The sequence below is a fragment of the Schistocerca serialis genome, chromosome 8, assembly GCF_023864345.2.
Source record: "Schistocerca serialis cubense isolate TAMUIC-IGC-003099 chromosome 8, iqSchSeri2.2, whole genome shotgun sequence".
Taxonomy (NCBI): Eukaryota; Metazoa; Arthropoda; class Insecta; order Orthoptera; family Acrididae; genus Schistocerca; species Schistocerca serialis.
The window spans coordinates 398,201,554-398,221,799 of NC_064645.1; the positions used below are offsets into that span (position 1 = coordinate 398,201,554).

Below are 20,246 nucleotides of genomic sequence, written 5' to 3' on the forward strand. Positions count from 1 at the left end.
ATGCAGCTTCAACACAATTCCACAGTTCATCAAGAGTAGTGACTGGCGTATTGTGATGAGCCAATTGCTCGGCCACCATTGACCAGACGTTTCCAATTGGTGAGAGATCTGGAGAATGTGCTGGCCAGGGCAGCAGTCGAACATTTTCTGTATCCAGAAATCGTAATGAAGGGTAGAGACCCGTGTCGTAACACATCTGAAAAGTAACGTCCACTGTTCAAAGTGCCATCAATGCGAACAAGAGGTGACCGCGACGTGTAACAAATGGCACTCCATACCATCACGCCGGATGATACGCCAGGATGGCGATGACGAATATACGCTTCCAATGTGCGTTCACCGTGATGTCGCCAAACTCGGATGCGACCATCATGATACTGTAAACAGAACCTGGATTCATCCGAAAAAATGACATTTTGCCATTCGTGCACCCAAGTTCGTCGTTGAGTACACCATCGCAGGCGCTCCTGTCTGTGATGCAGCGTCAAGGGTAACCGCAGCCATGGTCTCCGGGCTGATAGACCATGCTGCTGTAAACGTCGTCAAACTCTTCGTGTGGATGGTTGTTCTCTTGGAAACGTCCCCATCTGTTGACTCAGGGATCGAGACGTGGTTGAACGATCCGTTGTAGCCATGCAGATAAGATGCCTGTCATCTCGACTGCTAGTGATACGAGGCCGTTGGGATCCAGCATGGCGTTCCGTATTACCCTCCTGAACCCACCGATTCCATATTCTGCTAACAGTCATTGGATCTCGACCAACGCGAGCAGCAATGTCGCAATACGATAAACCGCAATCGCGATAGGCTACAATCCGACCTTTATCAAAATCGGAACGTGATGGAACACATTTCTCCTCCTTACACGAGGCATCACGACAACGTTTCACCAGGCAACGCCGGTCAACTGCTGTTTGTGTATGAGAAATCGGTTGAAAACTTTGCTCATGTCAACAAGTTGTAGGTGTCACCACTGGCTCCAAACTTGTGTGAATTCTCTGAAAAGCTAATCATTTGCATATCACAACATCTTCTTCCTGTCAGTTACGTTTCGCGTGTGTAGCACGTCATATTCGTGGTATAGCAATTTTAATGGCCAGTAGTGTAACTAACGCTCATGAGCTTTAGCGCAAACACTTGAAGGAAATAGGATTTACGTTGTCATGGCAGCGCTATTGGAGTTAGTGTTGCACGCCTGGCGCGAAGTTAGAATAATCGTCTTTGAGATACAGAAACTCATCTGCCAACTTCCGTTTATGTCGCACAACTTCTATTTGGTGTTACGATTTTTTTTTTTTTTTGTCGGTGTATCACGTGCTACTTTCATGCCAGTTCATGTGCATTATTTTATCAGTTGCTGTATGTACATAACAGAATAAAAGAAAATAGTAAATAAATAAATGTGGGTGTTGACAAAATATCGCGATAGCAACGTGACTATAAACCTAAAAGTGTTCTAGCTTCAAATTTTTTTTTGACTGTGGCTCAAAGATCTCAGGGTAATGGCGTACAACAGATGCCAGTATCGAGTATACCCCTCGCATCCAGCTCAGCCTCACCTCCGTGTCCTCAGCCGGCAATAGACTGAGGATGAGTGGCGTCTGTTTGCAGAACCACGAGCCGGCCTGCGCGCTGCTGCTGGAGTCCGGAGCGGAGCCGGACGCGCGCGACCACCACGGCCGCACTGCGCTGCACGCGGCGGCGCGCCTGGGCCACGAGGGGGTGGCGCGGCTGCTGCTGGCCGCGGGGGCGGACGCCGGCGCCGCCGATGAGCTGGGCGCCTCGCCGCTGCACGCCGCCTCCAGGGAGGGCCGCCGCAGCCTCGCCCGCCTCCTCCTGGAGCGCGGCGCTCCCGTCTCCGCACACGACGCACTGTGGCAGGTAGGCATTATGGATCGACTGTTTTCAAATCCTAAATCTTCCGGTTGTTAATTGCATTTCGTTTATCTGGCTCTCTTGCATTATATTAAGTTGCCCATGATGTCACAAAGATTGGATGATTTATTAATGAGAAAGACCTTCCCAAAATTAGCAGCCGGCCGAAGTGGCCGCGCGGTTCTGGCGCTGCAGTCTGGAACCGCGAGACCGCTACGGTCGCAGGTTCGAATCCTGTCTCGGGCATGGATGTGTGTGATGTCCTTAGGTTAGTTAGGTTTAATTAGTTCTAAGTTCTAGGGGACTAATGACCTCAGCAGTTGAGTCCCATAGTGCTCAGAGCCATTTGAACCAAAATTAGGAAGTCAAAAAAATGGCTCTGAGCACTATGGGACTGAACTGCTGAGGTCATCAGTCTCCTAGAACTTAGAACTACTTAAACCTAACTAACCTAAGGACGTCACACACATCCATGCCCGAGGCAGGATTCGAACCTGCGACCGTAGCGGTCGCGCGGTTCCAGACTGTAGCGCCTAGAACCGCTCGGCCACTCCGGCCGGCAATTAGCAAGTCATACGCATTGGCCCACCTCTGGCCCTAATGCAAGCAGTTGGTTTGACATTTATTGACACAGTTGTTGGATGCCTTCCTGCGTGATATCTTGCCACATTCGGTCCATTTGGAGAGTTAGGTCATCGAAATAGAGAGGTGGATGGAGGGCAGTGCCCATAATGCTCCAAACGTCGTCATCTCGTGGGAAATCTAGCGACTTGCTTGCCAAGACAGGGTTTGCCAAGCACGAAGACAAATAGCAGAACCTCTCACCGTGTGTGGGCCGGCATTATCTTGCTGAAATACAAGCCCAGGTCGGCTTGCTTTGAAGGGCAACCAAACAGGGCGTAGAATATCGCCAGTGTACCGTTGTGTTCTAAGGTGCCACGGATGACAACAAGAGTAGTCCTGCTATCGAAAGAAACTGCACGCTGGATCGTCACTACCACTACCAGGCGACAGGCAGGTTGGCTCAGAATGGTTCAAATGGCTCGGAGCACTATGGGACTTAACATCTGAGGTCATCAGTCCCCTAGAACTTAGAACTACTTAAACCTAACTAACCTAAGGACATCACCAGCATTTGAGGCCGACTGCAGTACTATTTTACTGTCGCCAACTTATATTTCGCGGAAAGACCACAAAGATAAGATGAGAGAGATTAGGGCTCGTACAGAGGCATATAGGCAGTCATTTTTCCCTCGTTCCGTTTGCGAGTGGAACAAGGAGAGGAGATGCTAGTTGTGGTACGAGGTACCCTCCGCCACGCACCATATGGTGGATTGCGGAGTATGTATGTAGATGTAGATGTAGATCACACACATCCATGCCCGAGGCAGGGTTCGAACCTGCGACCGTAGCGGTCGCGCGGTTCCAGACTGAAGTGCCTAGAACCACTCGGCCACACCGTCTGGCAGTCAGGTTGGTATCCAACCGCTCTCCCCAGACACGTCGTCTCTCGTCATTGGGACTCATTTCGATGTGGAACTCATCACCGAGGACAATTCTACTCCAATCATTGCAACTCCAGGACGAAGACGTCTCTGCAGAAGCCGGCGACTGTGGAGAGGTACCTGTTTGACTATGGCCCGCCATACGGCCCCACAACTGTGAATGATGGGCTGGAGTGTCATTACTTTTCATAGTAGCACACATTTGGTTGTCATTGGTGGTACACTTACTGCACAACGCTACGTCGACGATTTTCTGCGTCCCGTCCCTTTGATGGCAAGCCATCCTGCACTTACATTTCAGCAAGATAGTGCTCGCCAACAAACAGCGTTAGTTCCCACTGCTTCTCTTCCTACCTGCCGAGCCGTATCTTTGTCAGCAATGTTGCCGAATTCTCAACAGCTGAGAACATTCGAAGCATTATGGATAGCGCCCTGCAACCATCTCGGGATTTTGACCTCACCCGAAAATTTCAAAGAATTTGGGACGATAGGCCTCAGAAGGACATCCAACAGGTCTGTGAATCAATGCCGAGACGAAAAACTGATTGCGTAAGGACTATATATGGACCAATGCGTTGTTGACTTGCTCATTTCGTGAAGCTTTTTCTCATAAATAACACTGCCAATATTTTTGAAATTGTAACCCTTTGTTTGTTTGTACATGTACATGATATCTGCCGATTTTAGTTCTACAGCATTCAGATAAAGCTGTCGTGGTGCGTCGTTTTTTTTTTTTCTTTTTTGACTTAGAGTGTGTCATACACAAGGACCAGTGGACGCAGTACCTTATATAGCATAACACCAATGTATTTCCATAATGTTGGTAGAGATTTTTAGGAGCGGTTAGAGGTAATTAGAGTGCCTTGCTCTGAAGTTCCTGCTCGTTTTAACCAGCGTGACCGCAAGGTTACTCGCGGCTTTTTGCGTCGTATTGTGATTCTGTGGACGGGAATGGGCTTTGCGTTGCCGTGAACGTCCATTTCGTTGACACTTTCTTTGACTGTTATGCGCATTGAAACCAGGCATCTCAGGCCAATGTGGCTTTGGTATTAGTTGTGTGCTGGAGGCAACGCCTAAGGTGCCGAAAATTTCTGCTCCACATGAAGATCGCCGTGCCGACTTTTGCATGCAACGTGGACAAAATTCCATCTGCGACTCGCATGTTTGCTGTGAAATGTGTGAATAGACTCGGCCTCACAACTGATATTTGTGCGACACCAGCATTGACGTCAGTGAACATTCCATGCCGGGTGTTCTCACTGAGTTTATGTGCGAAGGGATGAAGAAGGACAATTGGAAGACTTATGGCTGCTAGTGCATGCTAAAACGAAAGAGAGTGAGTTCGACTACACCTCCAAAATCCTTACACATTCCGCACACACTTCTGGCAATACAACCGATGCCTTTCAAGATTTTAGATGGCTACAAACGCGTTCGCTCCTACCCTAAAAACAATGGGAAACTGCCTACCGAAATCGAGTCAGAGAGATATTTCCTGCTGAGAGTAGGCGTTGCGCCATATGCAGCGCGTTTCACAATTCCTGTTCAGTCCATGTAGAGGTTGTAGAGCGGCCTGAGTATATAAAGTTTTGTTAATCACCCGTGCCCGAAAATGTACTATTTAGAAATAAAAGATGTCTGAACATCGAATAGCCTTCAGATCTCTCCTTTCACGGTACACACACAAAATGAGACGAGGGCGCTGTTGTCAGCCTCCACCGTAATTAAGACATCACATATTATTTTCGCCCGACTACAACAACGGTTGCCAGAAACTAGTACGTTCACAGCTAGGAGCACTGACTGTGGTACTCCATGGACGTGCTGCTAACCTTTGAAGAGTACGTCTTTCGTCTCACAGAAGAGAACACGACAGTGACTATTCAAAACACTAATCGTGCCACGTGTTACAGTACAGCACAGAGATCAGAGTTCATTGTTTTCGCTGTATGGATACCGGGATGTGCGTACCGTGAAATAAGACATTTGAAAGTGACCCGATCATGAAATTTATTTTCCATCCAAACGGTACTTTTCCGGAAACGAGATCCTTCTCAAATGTTTATGTAATATGTGCCCTCTACAACGTCTAGAAGCTGGTAATAGGATTTTTAAAACCCTGTGTATTTGGTGTATTGGAAAACAAGAGCACACTACGACAGTACGACTTGTCGCATGACTACGGACGTGTAGCCAAATCTTGTACTGGCCATCCATGTGACACTCTAGCGCAGGATGAACATACGTATGACATCGGTTACACCGTCAGCGAGAGTGCACCGCTAGTTCCTGCTACTAATAAGGCGAGTACACCATTCGCTTTTTGCATAATTTTACAAGCTTCAAACAGGAGTGGCTGCAGTAATGGATAGGAACTGTGATTGTTGTGTACAGATGCGAGCTGAGTTGGCGACCCTTCGCTCACAGCTCCAGGCCGCGTTGGCTTCTGTCACACAGCTTGAGGCTACTGCCAAGGGGTGTCACTGTGGGGGATCGGACGCGGGGATTCGAGGGACGTCGAGCACGTCCAACGTTTCCTCTGATCGGTCCACTGCTGTGACTGCCCCGGGTACTGCCTGCACTGAGATTGACATCACACCCGTGGTCTAGTGGGAGATCATTCCAAAGTCTGGCAGGCAGCGAAAGATTTTCCGAGGGGCCGATCATAGGGCCTCCCCGGTTCGTTTGACGAACAGGTTTCGGGTGTTATCTGTGGCTGACGATGTCTCTGCGCCGAATGCAATCGTCCACCCTGTTTCAGAGGAAGCTTCTCGGCCGACAAGGTCTGGGCATTCGCAGGTGGTGGGTTTTGCTGGTAGGTGGGAGCTCCAACGTTAGGCGCGTAATGGGGCCCCATAGGAACATGGCTGCAAAGGAGGGGAAGGAAGCCGGTATGCACTCTGTGTGCATTCCGGGGGGAGTCATTCGGCATGTGGAAAGGGTGCTTCCGGATGCCATGAAGAGTACAGGGTGCAGCCAGTTGCAGGTGGTGGCTGATGTCAGTACCAATGACGTGTGTCGCTTTGGATTGGAGCAGATTCTGTCTGGTTTTGGGCGACTAGCGGAAATGGTAAAGACTGCCAGTCTTGCTTCAGATTAAGGTGGAGCTCACCATCTGCAGCATCGTCGATAGAACCGACTGTGGTCCTTAGGTTCAGAGCCGAATGGAGGGTCTGAATCAGAGGCTCAGGCGGTTCTGTGACTATGTAGGCTGCAGATTCCTTGACTTGCGCCATCGGATGGCGGGTTTCTTGGATCCGCTTAATAGGTCAGGAGTCCACTACACACAGGAGGCCGCCACACGTGTAATAGGGGCTGTGTGGAAGGGACTGGGCGGTTTTTTTACGTTAGAGGATCTCAGGGAACCACAGATGGGGCATCTGTCTAAAAGTGGGCAGGTAAAACACAGTAAGGTAGTTGTAGAAACGATTGGTATTGTAGTTGTAAATTGTCGTAGCTGTTTTGGGAAAGAACCAGAGCTCCAAGTCCTAATAGAAAGCACTGAAGCTCAAATATTTGTAGGTACAGAGAGCTGGCTACAGCCGGAAATAAGTTCTGTCGAAATTTTTTCAAACGATCTAACAGTGTTCAGAAAGGATAGATTAAATGCAGTTGGTGGGGGAGTATTTATTGCTGTCAGAGGTAGTTTGCCTTGTAGCGAAATTGAAGTGGATAGTTCGTGTGAAGTAGTATGGGTAGAGGTTATACCTGATAATCGGACTAAACTATTAACTGGATCGTTTTACCGCCCCCTCCCCCCTCCCCGACTCAGAAGATATAGTTTCTGAACAGTTCAAAGAAAACTTGAGTCTCATTTCAAATAAGTATCCCGCTCATACAATTATAGTCGGAGGTGACTTCAATCTGCCCTCGATATGCTGGAAAAATTATACGTTTAAACCCGGCGGCAGGCATAAAACGTCACCCGAAATTGTACTGAATGCATTCTCAGAAAACTCTTTTGAACAATTACTTCATGAGCCCACTCGAAGGGTAAATGGATGCGAAGGCATACTTGACCTTTTAGCAACAAATAATCCTGGACAAATAGTGAGTATTGTGACGAATACAGGGATTAGCAACCACGAGGCAGTTGCTGCTAGGCTGAATACCGTAACACCTACAACCATCAAAAAGAAACGCAAAGTATATCTATTTTAAAAATCTGATAAAAATGCTCTTAACGCCTTCACTCCTTCCGATCTGATCATGTAAGTGTAGAAAAGTTGTGGAATGTTTTCAAAGCGATTGTATCGACAGCAATTGAGAGATACATACCACATAAATTAATAAGTGATGGTACTGATCCCCCATGGCACACAAAACGGGTCAGATCGTTGTTGCAGAAGCAACGAAAAAAAGCATGCCAAATTTAAAAGAACGCAAAATCCCCAAGATTGTCAAAGTTTTACAGAAGTTCGAAACATAGCGCATACTTCTAATGCGAGATGCCTTTAATAATTTCCACAACGTAATTCTGTCTCGAAATCTGGCAGAAAACCCAAAGAGATTCTGGTCATACATAAAGCACACCAATGGCAAGACGCAATCAATACCTTCACTGCGCTATAACAACGGTGAAGTTACTGATGACAGTGCCACTAAAGCAGAGTTATTAAACGTGGTTTTCCGAAACTCCTTCACCAAAGAAGACAAAGTAAACTTTCCTGAATTCCAATCAAGAACAAATGCCAACATGAGAAACATAGAAGTAGATATCTTCGGTGTAACAAAGCAGCTTAAATCACTTAATAAAGGCAAGGCCTCCGGTCCAGGTTGGATACCAGTCAGATTTCTCTCACAGTATGCTGATAAAATAGCTCCGTATTTAGCAATTATATACAACCACTCGCTCACAGAAAGATCCGCACCTAAAGACTGGAAAATTACTCAAGTCACACCAATACCCGAAAAGGGAAGTAGGAGTAATCCGCTGAATTACTGGCTTATATCACTTACGTCGATTTGCAGTAGGGTTTTGGAACACATAATACTGTATTCGAACATTTTGAAATACCTCGAAGAAAACGATTTATTGACACATAGTCAGCACGGATTCAGAAAATATCGTTCTTGTGAAACACAACTAGCTCCTTATACTCATGAAGTAATGAGTGCTATCGACAGGGGATGTTAATTGATTCCATATTTTCAGATTTCCAGAAGGCTTTCGACACCGTTCCTCATAAGCGTCTTCTCACCAAACTGCATGCCTACTGAATATCGCCTCAGTTGTGCCACTCTATTCGTGATTTCCTGTCAGAAAGGCCACAGTTAGTAGTAATAGAGGGAAAGTCATCGAATAAAACAGAAGTAATATCCGGCGTTCCCCAAGGAAGTGTTATAGGCCCTATATTGTTCCTGATCTATATTAACGACATAGGAGACAATCTGAATAGCCGTCTTAGATTGTTTGCAGATGATGTTGTCATTTACCGTTTTGTAAAGTCGTCAGATGATCAAAACGACTTGCAAAATGATTTAGATAAGATATGGTGCTAAAAGTGGCAATTGACCCTGAATAAAGAAAAGTGTGAGGTTATTCACATGGGTACTACAAGAAATCAGTTAAATTTCGATTACGCGGTAAGTCACACAAATCTGAAGGCTGTAAATTCAGCTAAATACTTAGGGATTACAATTACAAATAACCTAAATTGGAACGATAACATAGATAATATTGCGGGTAGAGTAAACCAAAGACTGCGATTCATTGGCAGAACACTTAGAAGGTGCAAAAGGACTGCTTACGCCACGCTTGCCCACCCTATTCTCATGTATTGCTGTGCGGTGTGGGATCCGCATCAGGTGGCACTGACGGATGACATCGAAATAGTACAAATAAGGGCAGATCGTTTTGTATTATCCCGAAATGGGGGAGATAGTGTAAGAGACATGATACGTGAATTGGAGTGGCAATCGTTAAAACGAAGGCGTTTTTCGTTGCGACGGGATCTTCTCATGAAATTTCAATCACCAGTTATCTCCTCCGATTGCGAAAACATTCTGTTGGCACCCACCTACATAGGGAGAAATGATCATCACGATAAAATCAGGGTTCGCACAGAAAAATTTATGTGCTCGTTTTTCCCGTGTGCCGTTCGAGAGTGGAACTGTAGAGAGACAGCTAGAAGGTGGTTCATTGGACCCTCTGCCTGACACTTTATTGTGAATAGCAGAGTAATCACGTCGATTTGATGTAGATATCATTTCGTAGATGTAGATATCATTTCGTAACTGCATGGTCACGAACACCGATACAAGCCATCTCGAAGGACATGAACGCTTTACAGTTACCACATACCGTCGTATCTAGTGTGGGCCAAGTTTTCTTGGTGAATACTTATGAAATTGCTTTGAATTGGTATGAACGCACAATGGTCCATGAAAACATTGATGTAACTCAATACATACACAGCACGAAAAAAATTTTTCGGTGTTTTGCGTATTAAACGGAAGCGTTGAATATATATCTTTATTTGTTGATTAGCAAAGGTTGCTTTGTATAGCGGCCTTTTCAACACTGTACTAGATTTTGCGCAAGGTGATTAACTTTATCAGTTGCGCGGAGGAAACTGAGATACTGCAGATAAGGTCACCATCTCCAGAATGAAGCTGAATGATTGACAGCTGCCCAGTTTTACATCTCGTAAAAATGGGAACATCAGTGAGACGTGATCCACCAGATTTATGTGGCGGAAAAAAAACATGTAGATCACGTGATGTCACACAGAGAACTTTCCTAGAAGATATTTGAAGTAAGATTTAGAGTACGTTGATCTAAATAATGAAACACTGCACCAGCTACGTGCACTTAATGATACAGACATTCGGAAAATCTGGACGACTAATTTAGGTTACGCTTTCTTCAGCGTTTTGTATGTCAAACTGAACAATTTTTCTGGCTGCTGTGGTAGTTTTGTAACGAGTGGGCTTCTTGCTGGACTAAAACAATGTCGAGAAGCAGAGAAAGGAAGAAGGAAAAAAGATTATGGCATCAATTTAGAAGAAATCAGAGACTATAATTGTAGAGGGACTAAGAAGGAATTACAGCAACCTTTCAAAGTATCTAGCCTGGCCCTGGCCCAACGCAATTTACGAAAACCGTGACGAAATCGTATATGGATGGTAGGATGAGTTGTTAAGCCCGATTCCTTTCTAATGTTCCTTAATCTGGCACAGATGAGACAAAGAAGAGTAAGACGGAAAGCGTTATCGTAACTCCAGTGGCACCAGCTTCAAGAAACGTTTTGTGCATGGGAATGGTGTTTACTGTTTAAAAACTGCGAGAGCGTGCGTCCCTAGAAAAGTCAACCAATGTATTGGATGTGGAGGTAGAAAAGCGACTCCTGTGCCTTACACACGCTACCAGCTCACTCAGTAATACTGTTCAAGTATTCACAGAGAACATATATACCGTTCCGCTGGCTGCAGCGAGGTTTCGCTGCCAGATTTGATTTGATTAAACTCATCCTGTATCTGTGTATAATTGTGGTGTAAGATACAGTGTGTTTCAAAGAAATTGTTCTGGATTAGACAACACTATACCACGTGCGTCAGTGAAAATAGAAACCTGCAAACTGTAAATTACGCACAGAACTACAATGTTTTACTGTCATATAATTATCTCATGATACAAGAGCATATATTTTACATGCACCCACATACAACCTTCGGGTGCCTTTGACAATTGGGTTCGCCGGCCGCGGTGGCCGTGCGGTTCTGGCGCTGCAGTCCGGAACCGCGGGACTGCTACGTCGCAGGTTCGAATCCTGCCTCGGGCATGGGTGTGTGTGGTGTCCTTAGGTTAGTTAGGTTTAAGTAGTTCTAAGTTCTATGGGACTAATGACCTAAGATGTTGAGTTCCATAGTGCTCAGAGCCATTTGAACCATTTGACAATTGCGTTCAGGATAAAAGTTTTCGTTTACCTTTCACGACCGTTCGATGCGCCCTTCACACGACGCAAGGCTAACTTTCAGACACTATCCAAATTCGTCCCATTCTTTTGCGAGCGTGTCTGGACTTATTGTACGCACTGCAGTTCATACAAGGCGTCACGCTTCGCCCAACGATGTTGGAAGGATAGAAACCCAGAAGGAATAACGTGAGATTAGTCGATCATGTAGGTCTGTGGCTCAGTGCGATATCAACACGCCCTTACGGTCAGTCCATCGTTTGGGATGCTCATTGATTAGAAATCTTATATTTCGGCGCTACTGTGATGGTGCTCCGTCCAGTTGAAAATGAAATTTTATGTTATCGTGACTGTGGAAGAAGCTATAATGCACAAGCGAGCAACCCTGCAGACAACCACCTTACAACTGGCGCCAGGGTAAACAATTCCACGCGAGACCGCTTATAAAATACTAATACGACCAATTCTTGAGTACTGCTTGAGCGTTTGGGGTCCCTGTCAAGTCGGATTGAGGGAGGACACAGAAGCAATTCAGAGGCGGGCTGCTAGATTTGTTACTGGTGGGTGTGATCATCACGCGAATGTTACTGAAATGCTTCAGGAACTCGGGTGGGAGTCTCAGGAGGAAAGCAGGCGTTATTTTCGTGAATCGCTACTGAGGAAATTTAGAGAACCAGCATTTGAGGCTCACTGCAGTACAGTTTTCCTGCCGCCAACTTATATTTCAAGGAAAGTCCACAAAGATAAGATAAGAGAGATTAGTGCTCGCACAGAGGCATATAGGCAGTCATTTTTCCCTCTTTCTTTTTGGGAGTGGAACAGGGAGAGAAGATGCTAGTTGTGGTACGAGGTACCCTCCGCCACGCACGGTATGGTGGATTGCGGAGTATGTATGTAGACGTAGATGTAGATGTAAGTGGAAATTTATCGCAAGCTTATGTTTTCGTTCACTTAGCAGATATAGTTGTGGAAATTGGAATCTTTTTGAAACACTTTGTACGTGGAATGACCTTCGAAAGAATTTATCCTTATTTTATTTCGTAGAGGAACGTTTTATTCCTTATTTCTAATACGACTAAATGTACCCACAATAGCTGCGACTCTCTTGTGACCAGAAGTCAGTGATAACGTTCAAACCGAAGTACTGTGTTTCAAAGGAAGCGCTAATATTAAGACGCTAACATTAAGGTACAACAGGAAAATAGCTATCACGTAAGACTGTCGGAGGACACGAGGTACTTAGTGGACCTTAATGTACGAGGTGTGTGTGCTGTGCTTTGGAAAGAACGTCTTTACGACAGGCGATGTGTGGTTGCGCTTTCTCTTGCTTATATAAGAAATCCTCGATAAATATGTCATAAGTCTGAACTCTGGCGAGATTTACCGAGAACGATAGAGAGAGAAAGAGTGTGAGAGAGAGAGAGAGAGAGAGAGAGAGAGAGAGAGAGAGAGAGAGAGAGAGAGAGACAGAATGAGAGAGAAAGAGAATGAGAGAGAGAGAATTTTGAGTTTACACATTTTTTCTGGTGTTAAATTCTATTTCTCATTACTATAAATTTTGTTTCAATTTTCATAATTTTACTCCAGTGACTATGAAATACTGCAAAGTAAACGCATTTCGATCGAGTCTGCTGATATTAAATGTGTTTCTTATATACCAAATTAATTTAAATGAATCATTAAGGGAATTGCAGTGTTCTTTAGATATCGTTTAACACATGTAAGCATGTTTCGTCATATCGTTAGGACGTCTCCACATTAAGACCACGACATACATAAAGTAAAATTGACGTACGCGTCTGCTTAACTTTTAGAAGTGATATAATATTTTTTAGAATTGTATAAGCGTTATATTAGCTCTCGGAAACTAAAGGACTACTCCAGTCATAAAAAGAGGTTCACTCAAGTCTAGTTTCACGTACGTCGTCGCTGCTGAATCTGCAAATGTTAAAAGGAGATAAAAGAGATAGAGACAGAAATTCCAGCACTCCCTGGCTTACTCTGCAAACGTTAGTTATTAGTCAACATGTATGACAATATGGCTTGGGGGAAGTTAATGTACTTCTTTGACAAATTTACAAATAGTACCTATCATACTGAATAATTAGCTCTCCTATTTTAATAATAACAATTTGTAATTCAATACAGATGTGAAAATATATGTCTCAGTAAAAGTTAATGTACACCGTAATTATGTTAGCTACAATGAATATGATGGGATACTACACCTGAAAGATATTCGATGACTCTAAATCCCGTTAACTTATTGAAATTCTTTGTTCGAGTTAAACACGTTTTGGTGAAGTAATTGTAGCTATTGAACATTAACAATCATTCCTGTATAAAAACTGTCTGAAGAGCCTATGTTATATAATTTGGTTACGTTTTCACCAGGACAAAGGGCGTTCGCGCTCGCAGCTTGTAGATCCCAAAGACATTGTTTCCACTATCACTTTACATCATCAGTCATTCGAATTCTCAGAGATACTCCTCCCGTGTTTCGCGAATAATTGTCTTGAAATCAGATCTCGAATACTAGTTACATAAGAATCAAAGTATGCGTTCGCCAATCACACAGATTTCCTTGTGTAATTCAGGTGACGAATTCGTCATTTGTAATATCTTAAGTGACAAGCCATATCTCCAGTATCCGCAGGCGACAGAATTCTCAGCGTCTTACGTAAAAGAAGATAAAGTTCTTTGTGTCAGTTTCAACGATTTATGTATAACTAGATAATTTCAAACGGGAATTTTACATATAAGTAAAAGTGCATTTTCCGTCTTAATATCCATACCGCAGCGGTATTAACCCTCCGCTAATTTATCATGGATATGTAGAGTACCGATATTTGTTTCTCGAAATCTCATTGCGCACCCGCTGCTCGCTAACCTCCTCTAACGATGGTTAAAATACTGTAATTACTTGGACGACAGTCAAAATTCACTAAGTAAGTTACATTTTGCAAAAGACGTTTCTTTCTGCAGAGATATTCATGGGAGTATTAACGGCTGTTAACAATTACCAAATGTAATTATAAGTTTAATCATATCGTGAGACCTCATTAGCGTTCCCCTAATTAAATAGAAGAGAAATTATGAAACGACACTGTTCTCAATCCAGTATCAGGAAACTGATTAATCAAAGATGAGAATTAGATACAAAAGATTGTCGGAGAAAGTCTGCTAAGACCTATACAAAGGAATAGGTGCAGCACTCACCTTGAAGTCTTGGATGAAATACGGAGAAAAGAAATCAGTACGACTACACATGGATGAGAATGCCCAAAAAAGTGAGTCCAGTGTCCTGTCCCTTGCTTTTGCTCGATCAAAGACGAAATTCGGGCATGGGGAGAACAAACTCAACACTGAAAATTAAAACTGGCTTTCCTCTTATTGAAATACTTGGTTTCTAAGGTTTCAGTGCACCGTGCGACCGCTACGGTTGCAGGTTCGAATCCTGCCTCGGGCGTGGATGTGTGTGATGTCCTTAGGTTAGTTAGGTTTAAGTAGTTCTAAGTTCTAGGGGATTGATGACCTCAGATGTTAAGTCCCATAGTTCTCAGACCCATTTGAACCATTTTGAAGGTTTCACTGCATCGGAAATGTGGGACAGCATTTATTAAAGTGTACTCGTAGTTTCAATACTTATCTACCGAGAAATTTAGGGGGCCAATCTTTGTATCTGAATTTGTGTAGAACACAGTGTGAAGTTCGATGAACCGTTATGGATTAATGTCTGAGTTACACTAGTTGAAGGAAGTGTTATTTGTAGTTGTCTCAGCAAAAAGTCGTCTTGAGCAATTGAAGCAAAGAATAATTATGGCCATAGCTGCAGCTGCCTTGATTTTAGAGAAGAGTCAATATGATAAACATATGATTTACATGTGATTTCATCGTTCCCTTTAAGGTATGGTTGCACGCATCATTAACAGATGTCAACAGCTCTCTTAGAACAATAACAAGGTTACTGCAATATGAATAGAAGAATTGTGGCTAAATTTGCTGTGGCGTTTCGAGAGCTCTGTATACTGCAGACCTTTTTCAACCCTTGTCAATGATCGTTGCTCTACTCCCTTATACATGCTGCCCCTGCTCTACCTTTCCTTAGACCCCAAAATTTCTCTTCTCTCTCTACCTCTGGTTCCCCTGACTAATTCGATTCTCAGCTCTACCATCTTCCTCCTAACCTTTCCCGCCTTCAGCCCCATCTACCTAGGCTTTGCTTTCTTGCTCTTCGCTCTCCCCAAGTCCTCTATTTCCTTATCTCATCTGCCTCCACTGTCCTTCTACCTTAATTTCCTTCACAAGTAGTAAGATTTGTAATGTAATCTCAAAACTTACACAACCACACTTGCAGTAAAAGCAGTCATCTCTGCAGTGGGGCATCGTTTCTTCGAAACTTCTCGTCTCTAACTACGACCAGTCCGAGCTAGTGTTTCGTCCAGACGACCTCGGTGTCGATGGGAGGGTCTACATATACTCCATGAGCCGTATGGTGCGTGATGGAAGGTACCCTGTACCACAACTAGCCATATCCTTTCCTATTCCACTCGCAAATAGCACATACGCCTTCTTACGAACCCTGATTTCTCTTATTTTATCTTCGTGGTCCTTACGCGAAATGTACGTTGCCGGCCGTAGAATCGATCCGCAACCGGCTTCAATTGCTGGTTCTCTAAATTTTCTCAGAAGTGCTCCTACAAAATAAGGCCTGTTCAGAAGGAGTTTAGTTTAGTTTATGCACTTAGTACACACCACTCAGTCTTCTTCAAATAACTCCAAACACATCATGCACTTTTCAGTCCCTGCTCTTAACCCTTTATCTCCAGTAAATTCCAGTTTTTTTCCTCGCATTATAATTGGTTTTCGATGGCCACCCTTTGCGTGTTTATTTTATTTAGCAGCACCCGACTTAAGTTCAGCTTTCTTCAACTATATTTTAGTTTGTATTTTTGATGTTTTTAATATCTACTCTTCGATGACGATCTTTTTCTTTTCTGATAGTTAGAAACGCTTAAGCTCCTACCGCGCGGTCCTTTCGTTAGACATAAAACTGCTCGCAGTCATTTCCGTGAACTCTTCAGTTTATTTTCCATTTAATCTTTTCCCATTTTCCACCTTTTCAATTTGAGTGTAAGTATGAAGAAGGAAACATATTTTAAAAACTTATATTACATTTGGCCAATACTGAACGACAGTCGGGTAACCAGTACTGCACGACAAACACGAAGATGCATCTAGACATATTGTACTTTCTTTTAAAGAAATTATCATGAAATATTTTGTGGATGTTATTCCTCATATAATATAGATAACCGAGATATATCAGTGAAATGAATCACTTATCCTAAAAAGGAGCACCTACCCTCAAAATTCTTCCCTGCGCTAAGAGCTACAGCAACACCATCAAGCACTCAGAGCGGACAAAGCACTGAAGAGATATTCGACTCCAGTGCACGGGGTTACACAAATTTGCTTCTGCTCACTGCACTCTTCCACCATTTGGGGGCGGAAAGTGAGATCACAGCAGCAGCCGGTTGGTATTGCACGACTCTCAGCTATGCACACAGAGGACTTCACTCTTACAGACCCCCTCACAATCTGACGGTGTAGACAACTCGATATGCGACCACGGAACTTGGCTTGCCCTCCGTGTACAGACCAATTGGTCCCAAAGCAGCCGCTGTTGTGGCAGGCGACGCCGCTGCACCGCGCCGCGGCCGGCGGACACGTGAGCACTGCGGAGGCGCTGCTGGAGGCGGGCGCGGACGCGGGGGCGGCGGACGCGGACGGGTGGACGCCGCTGCACGGCGCCGCCGCCGCCGGCCACTACGAGGTGGTGCGCCTGCTGCTCGACGCCTCCGGGACGGACCCGCGTGACCGCCTGGGGCGCACGCCGCTCTACCTGGCGGCGGAGGCGGGCTACTCCGCGGCGGTGCGCCTGCTGCTGGGGGCGGGCGCCGCCTCCTCCGCCGCCGACTGGCGCTGGGGGCAGACGCCGCTGCACCGCGCCGCCGACAGGGGCAGGGCCGGCGCCGTGCGGGAGCTGCTCTCCGCCAGCGACGCCGCCCCCGACGCCAAGGACGGCCGCTGGGGGCAGACGGCGCTGCACCTCGCCACCGAGGGCGGCCACCAGGCGGCGCTGCGGGCGCTGCTCTCCGCCGGCGCCGACCCCGACGCGGAAGACAGGTGAGGCTCTCCTTCCGCGATATTACTGAAATACACTCCTGGAAATGGAAAAAATAACACATTGACACCGGTGTGTCAGACCCACCATACTTGCTCCGGACACTGCGAGAGGGCTGTACAAGCAATGATCACACGCACGGCACGGCGGACACACCAGGAACCGCGGTGTTGGCCGTCGAATGGCGCTAGCTGCGCAGCATTTGTGCACCGCCGTCGTCAGTGTCAGCATGCGGGAGGCCGGGTGGACGTACCGCCGAATTGCTCAACACGTGGGGCGTGAGGTCTCCACAGTACATCGATGTTGTCGCCAGTGGTCGGCGGAAGGTGCACGTGCCCGTCGACCTGGGACCGGACCGCAGCGACGCACGGATGCACGCCAAGACCGTAGGATCCTACGCAGTGCCGTAGGGGACCGCACCGCCACTTCCCAGCAAATTAGGGACACTTTTGCTCCTGGGGTATCGGCAAGGACCATTCGCAACCGTCTCCATGAAGCTGGGCTACGTTCCCGCACACCGTTAGGCCGTCTTCCGCTCACGCCCCAACATCGTGCAGCCCGCCTCCAGTGGTGTCGCGAAAGGCGTGAATGGAGGGACGAATGGAGACGTGTCGTCTTCAGCGATGAGAGTCGCTTCTGCCTTGGTGCCAATGATGGTCGTATGCGTGTTTGGCGCCGTGCAGGTGAGCGCCACAATCAGGACTGCATACGACCGACTCACACAGGGCCAACACCCGGCATCACGGTGTGGGGAGCGATCTCCTACACTGGCCGTACACCACTGGTGATCGTAGAGGGGACACTGAATAGTGCACGGTACATCCAAACCGTCATCGAACCCATCGTTCTACCATTCCTAGACCGGCAAGGGAACTTGCTGTTCCAACAGGACAATGCACGTCCGCATGTATCCCGTGCCACCCAACGTGCTCTAGAAGGTGTAAGTCAACTACCCTGGCCAGCAAGATCTCCGGATCTGTCCCCCATTGAGCATGTTTGGGACTGGATGAAGCGTCGTCTCACACGGTCTGCACGTCCAGCACGAACGCTGGTCCAACTGAGGCGCCAGGTGGAAATGGCATGGCAAGCCGTTCCACAGGACTACATCCAGCATCTCTACGATCGTCTCCATGGGAGAATAGCAGCCTGCATTGCTGCGAAAGGTGGATATACACTGTACTAGTGCCGACATTGTGCATGCTCTGTTGCCTGTGTCTATGTGCCTGTGGTTCTGTCAGTGTGATCATGTGATGTATCTGACCCCAGGAATGTGCCAATAACGTTTCCCCTTCCTGGGACAATGAATTCACGGTGTTCTTATTTCAATTTCCAGGAGTGTACTTGTCCGGAATTTATCCACTGTACACTACTGCTAGCAGCGGCGGTCATGGGCATGTACGGTGGCAAGAAGACAGAGCTCTGGAAGACCGTTGTGTTCGGCGTATGGCTCTGGCGCATCGTACTGCGTCTGCACCAGCAATTCGAGCAGTAGTTTGCACCACAGTGACACAATGAACTGTTACAAATCGGTTACTTGATGGATAGCTCCGTGCCTGGAGCACTATACCGTGCATTCCACTGACCCAAAACCACCACCACTAGCGCTGTCGCTGGTGTCTGGCGAGAACTCGTTGGGATGCGATGTGAACGTTGAGCTGTGTTGTATTTCCTGATGAAAGCCTGTCCTGCCTCGTAGCCACTGAGCGCCATGTGTTGGTTAACAGCAGGCCAGATGGTCACCTGTAATCAACCTGTCTTCGGCTTAGACGCACTGGATCTACATCTGGGGTCATGATCGAGGGTGTGATTTTGTATAAAGGCAGGAGCACTCTCGCGGTTATCCCAGGCACGTTGCCTGCAAATCTGTGAGTCAGTGTGGAGGTTCGATCTGCTTTGCTGGTATTCGCGAACAGAATTATAGGGTGTTTTCTGCAACAGGATAACGCTCGTCCACATACCACCGTCTTAACACTACGTGCGCTACAAGGTGGTGTCATGTTGACTTGGTCTGCTCTATCACAAGATCAGTCTCCAATCAAACACGAGCTCAAGCATCGCCCACAACCAGTATTAACCGTCCCTGTACTTACCGGCGAGGTGCAACAGGCATGGAACTCCTTCCCACAAACTGACATTCGGCTCCTGTATGGTAGAATGCACGCACGTTGGCATGCTAGCATCCAACATTTTGGCAGTTACACCTGTTATTATCACACCGGCATTTCTGATCTGCAGTGACTTATATTGCTTACATTAACCTGTGATTTAAAAATGATAATCATTTAAATATATTACCTAGACAAATATATTCCCGAAATTTCATTACTCTAAATTACTTCTTGGTGTTGCAGTTATTTCCGTCAGTGTATTAAAAGAAGGCAGAGTGTTGGCAAGCGAATGTAATACACAGAGCAATATTGATTGCCGTCTTTGGTGTTCAACCCTGAGGTTGGTTTGCAGCAGAGCGCCATTCCTCTCTTGTCTGCCTTCCTCTTCATTTCCACGTATGTGTTACATCCAACATCATTCATGATCGGTTGCATGTATGGTATCCTTGGTCGCCGCCGCCGATTCCTTCCCTCAATAGCTCCTCCTGCTATTGATCCAATGATGTCGTTGTGTCGTAGGATGTGCCCCACAAGTTTGTTCAAAAACGTGTGAGAAATCTTATGGCACTTAACTGCTAAGGTAATCAGTCCCTAAGCTTACACACTACTTAACCTAAATTATACTAAGGACAAACACACACACCCACTCCCGAGG

At 46.1% G+C, this 20,246-nt stretch overlaps 1 protein-coding gene across 1 annotated transcript in view; it reads left to right on the forward strand.

Annotated features, from left to right (window-relative positions):
• The window catches only part of LOC126417033 (ankyrin repeat domain-containing protein 65-like), a 71,786-nt gene that overhangs the window by 38,063 nt on the left and 13,477 nt on the right, over positions 1-20,246 (forward strand). The window contains exons 3-4 of the mRNA XM_050084924.1: positions 1,612-1,881; positions 16,992-17,485. Coding sequence (XP_049940881.1) covers positions 1,612-1,881; positions 16,992-17,485 — 764 coding nt within the window. The remainder of the gene's footprint in view (positions 1-1,611; positions 1,882-16,991; positions 17,486-20,246) is intronic.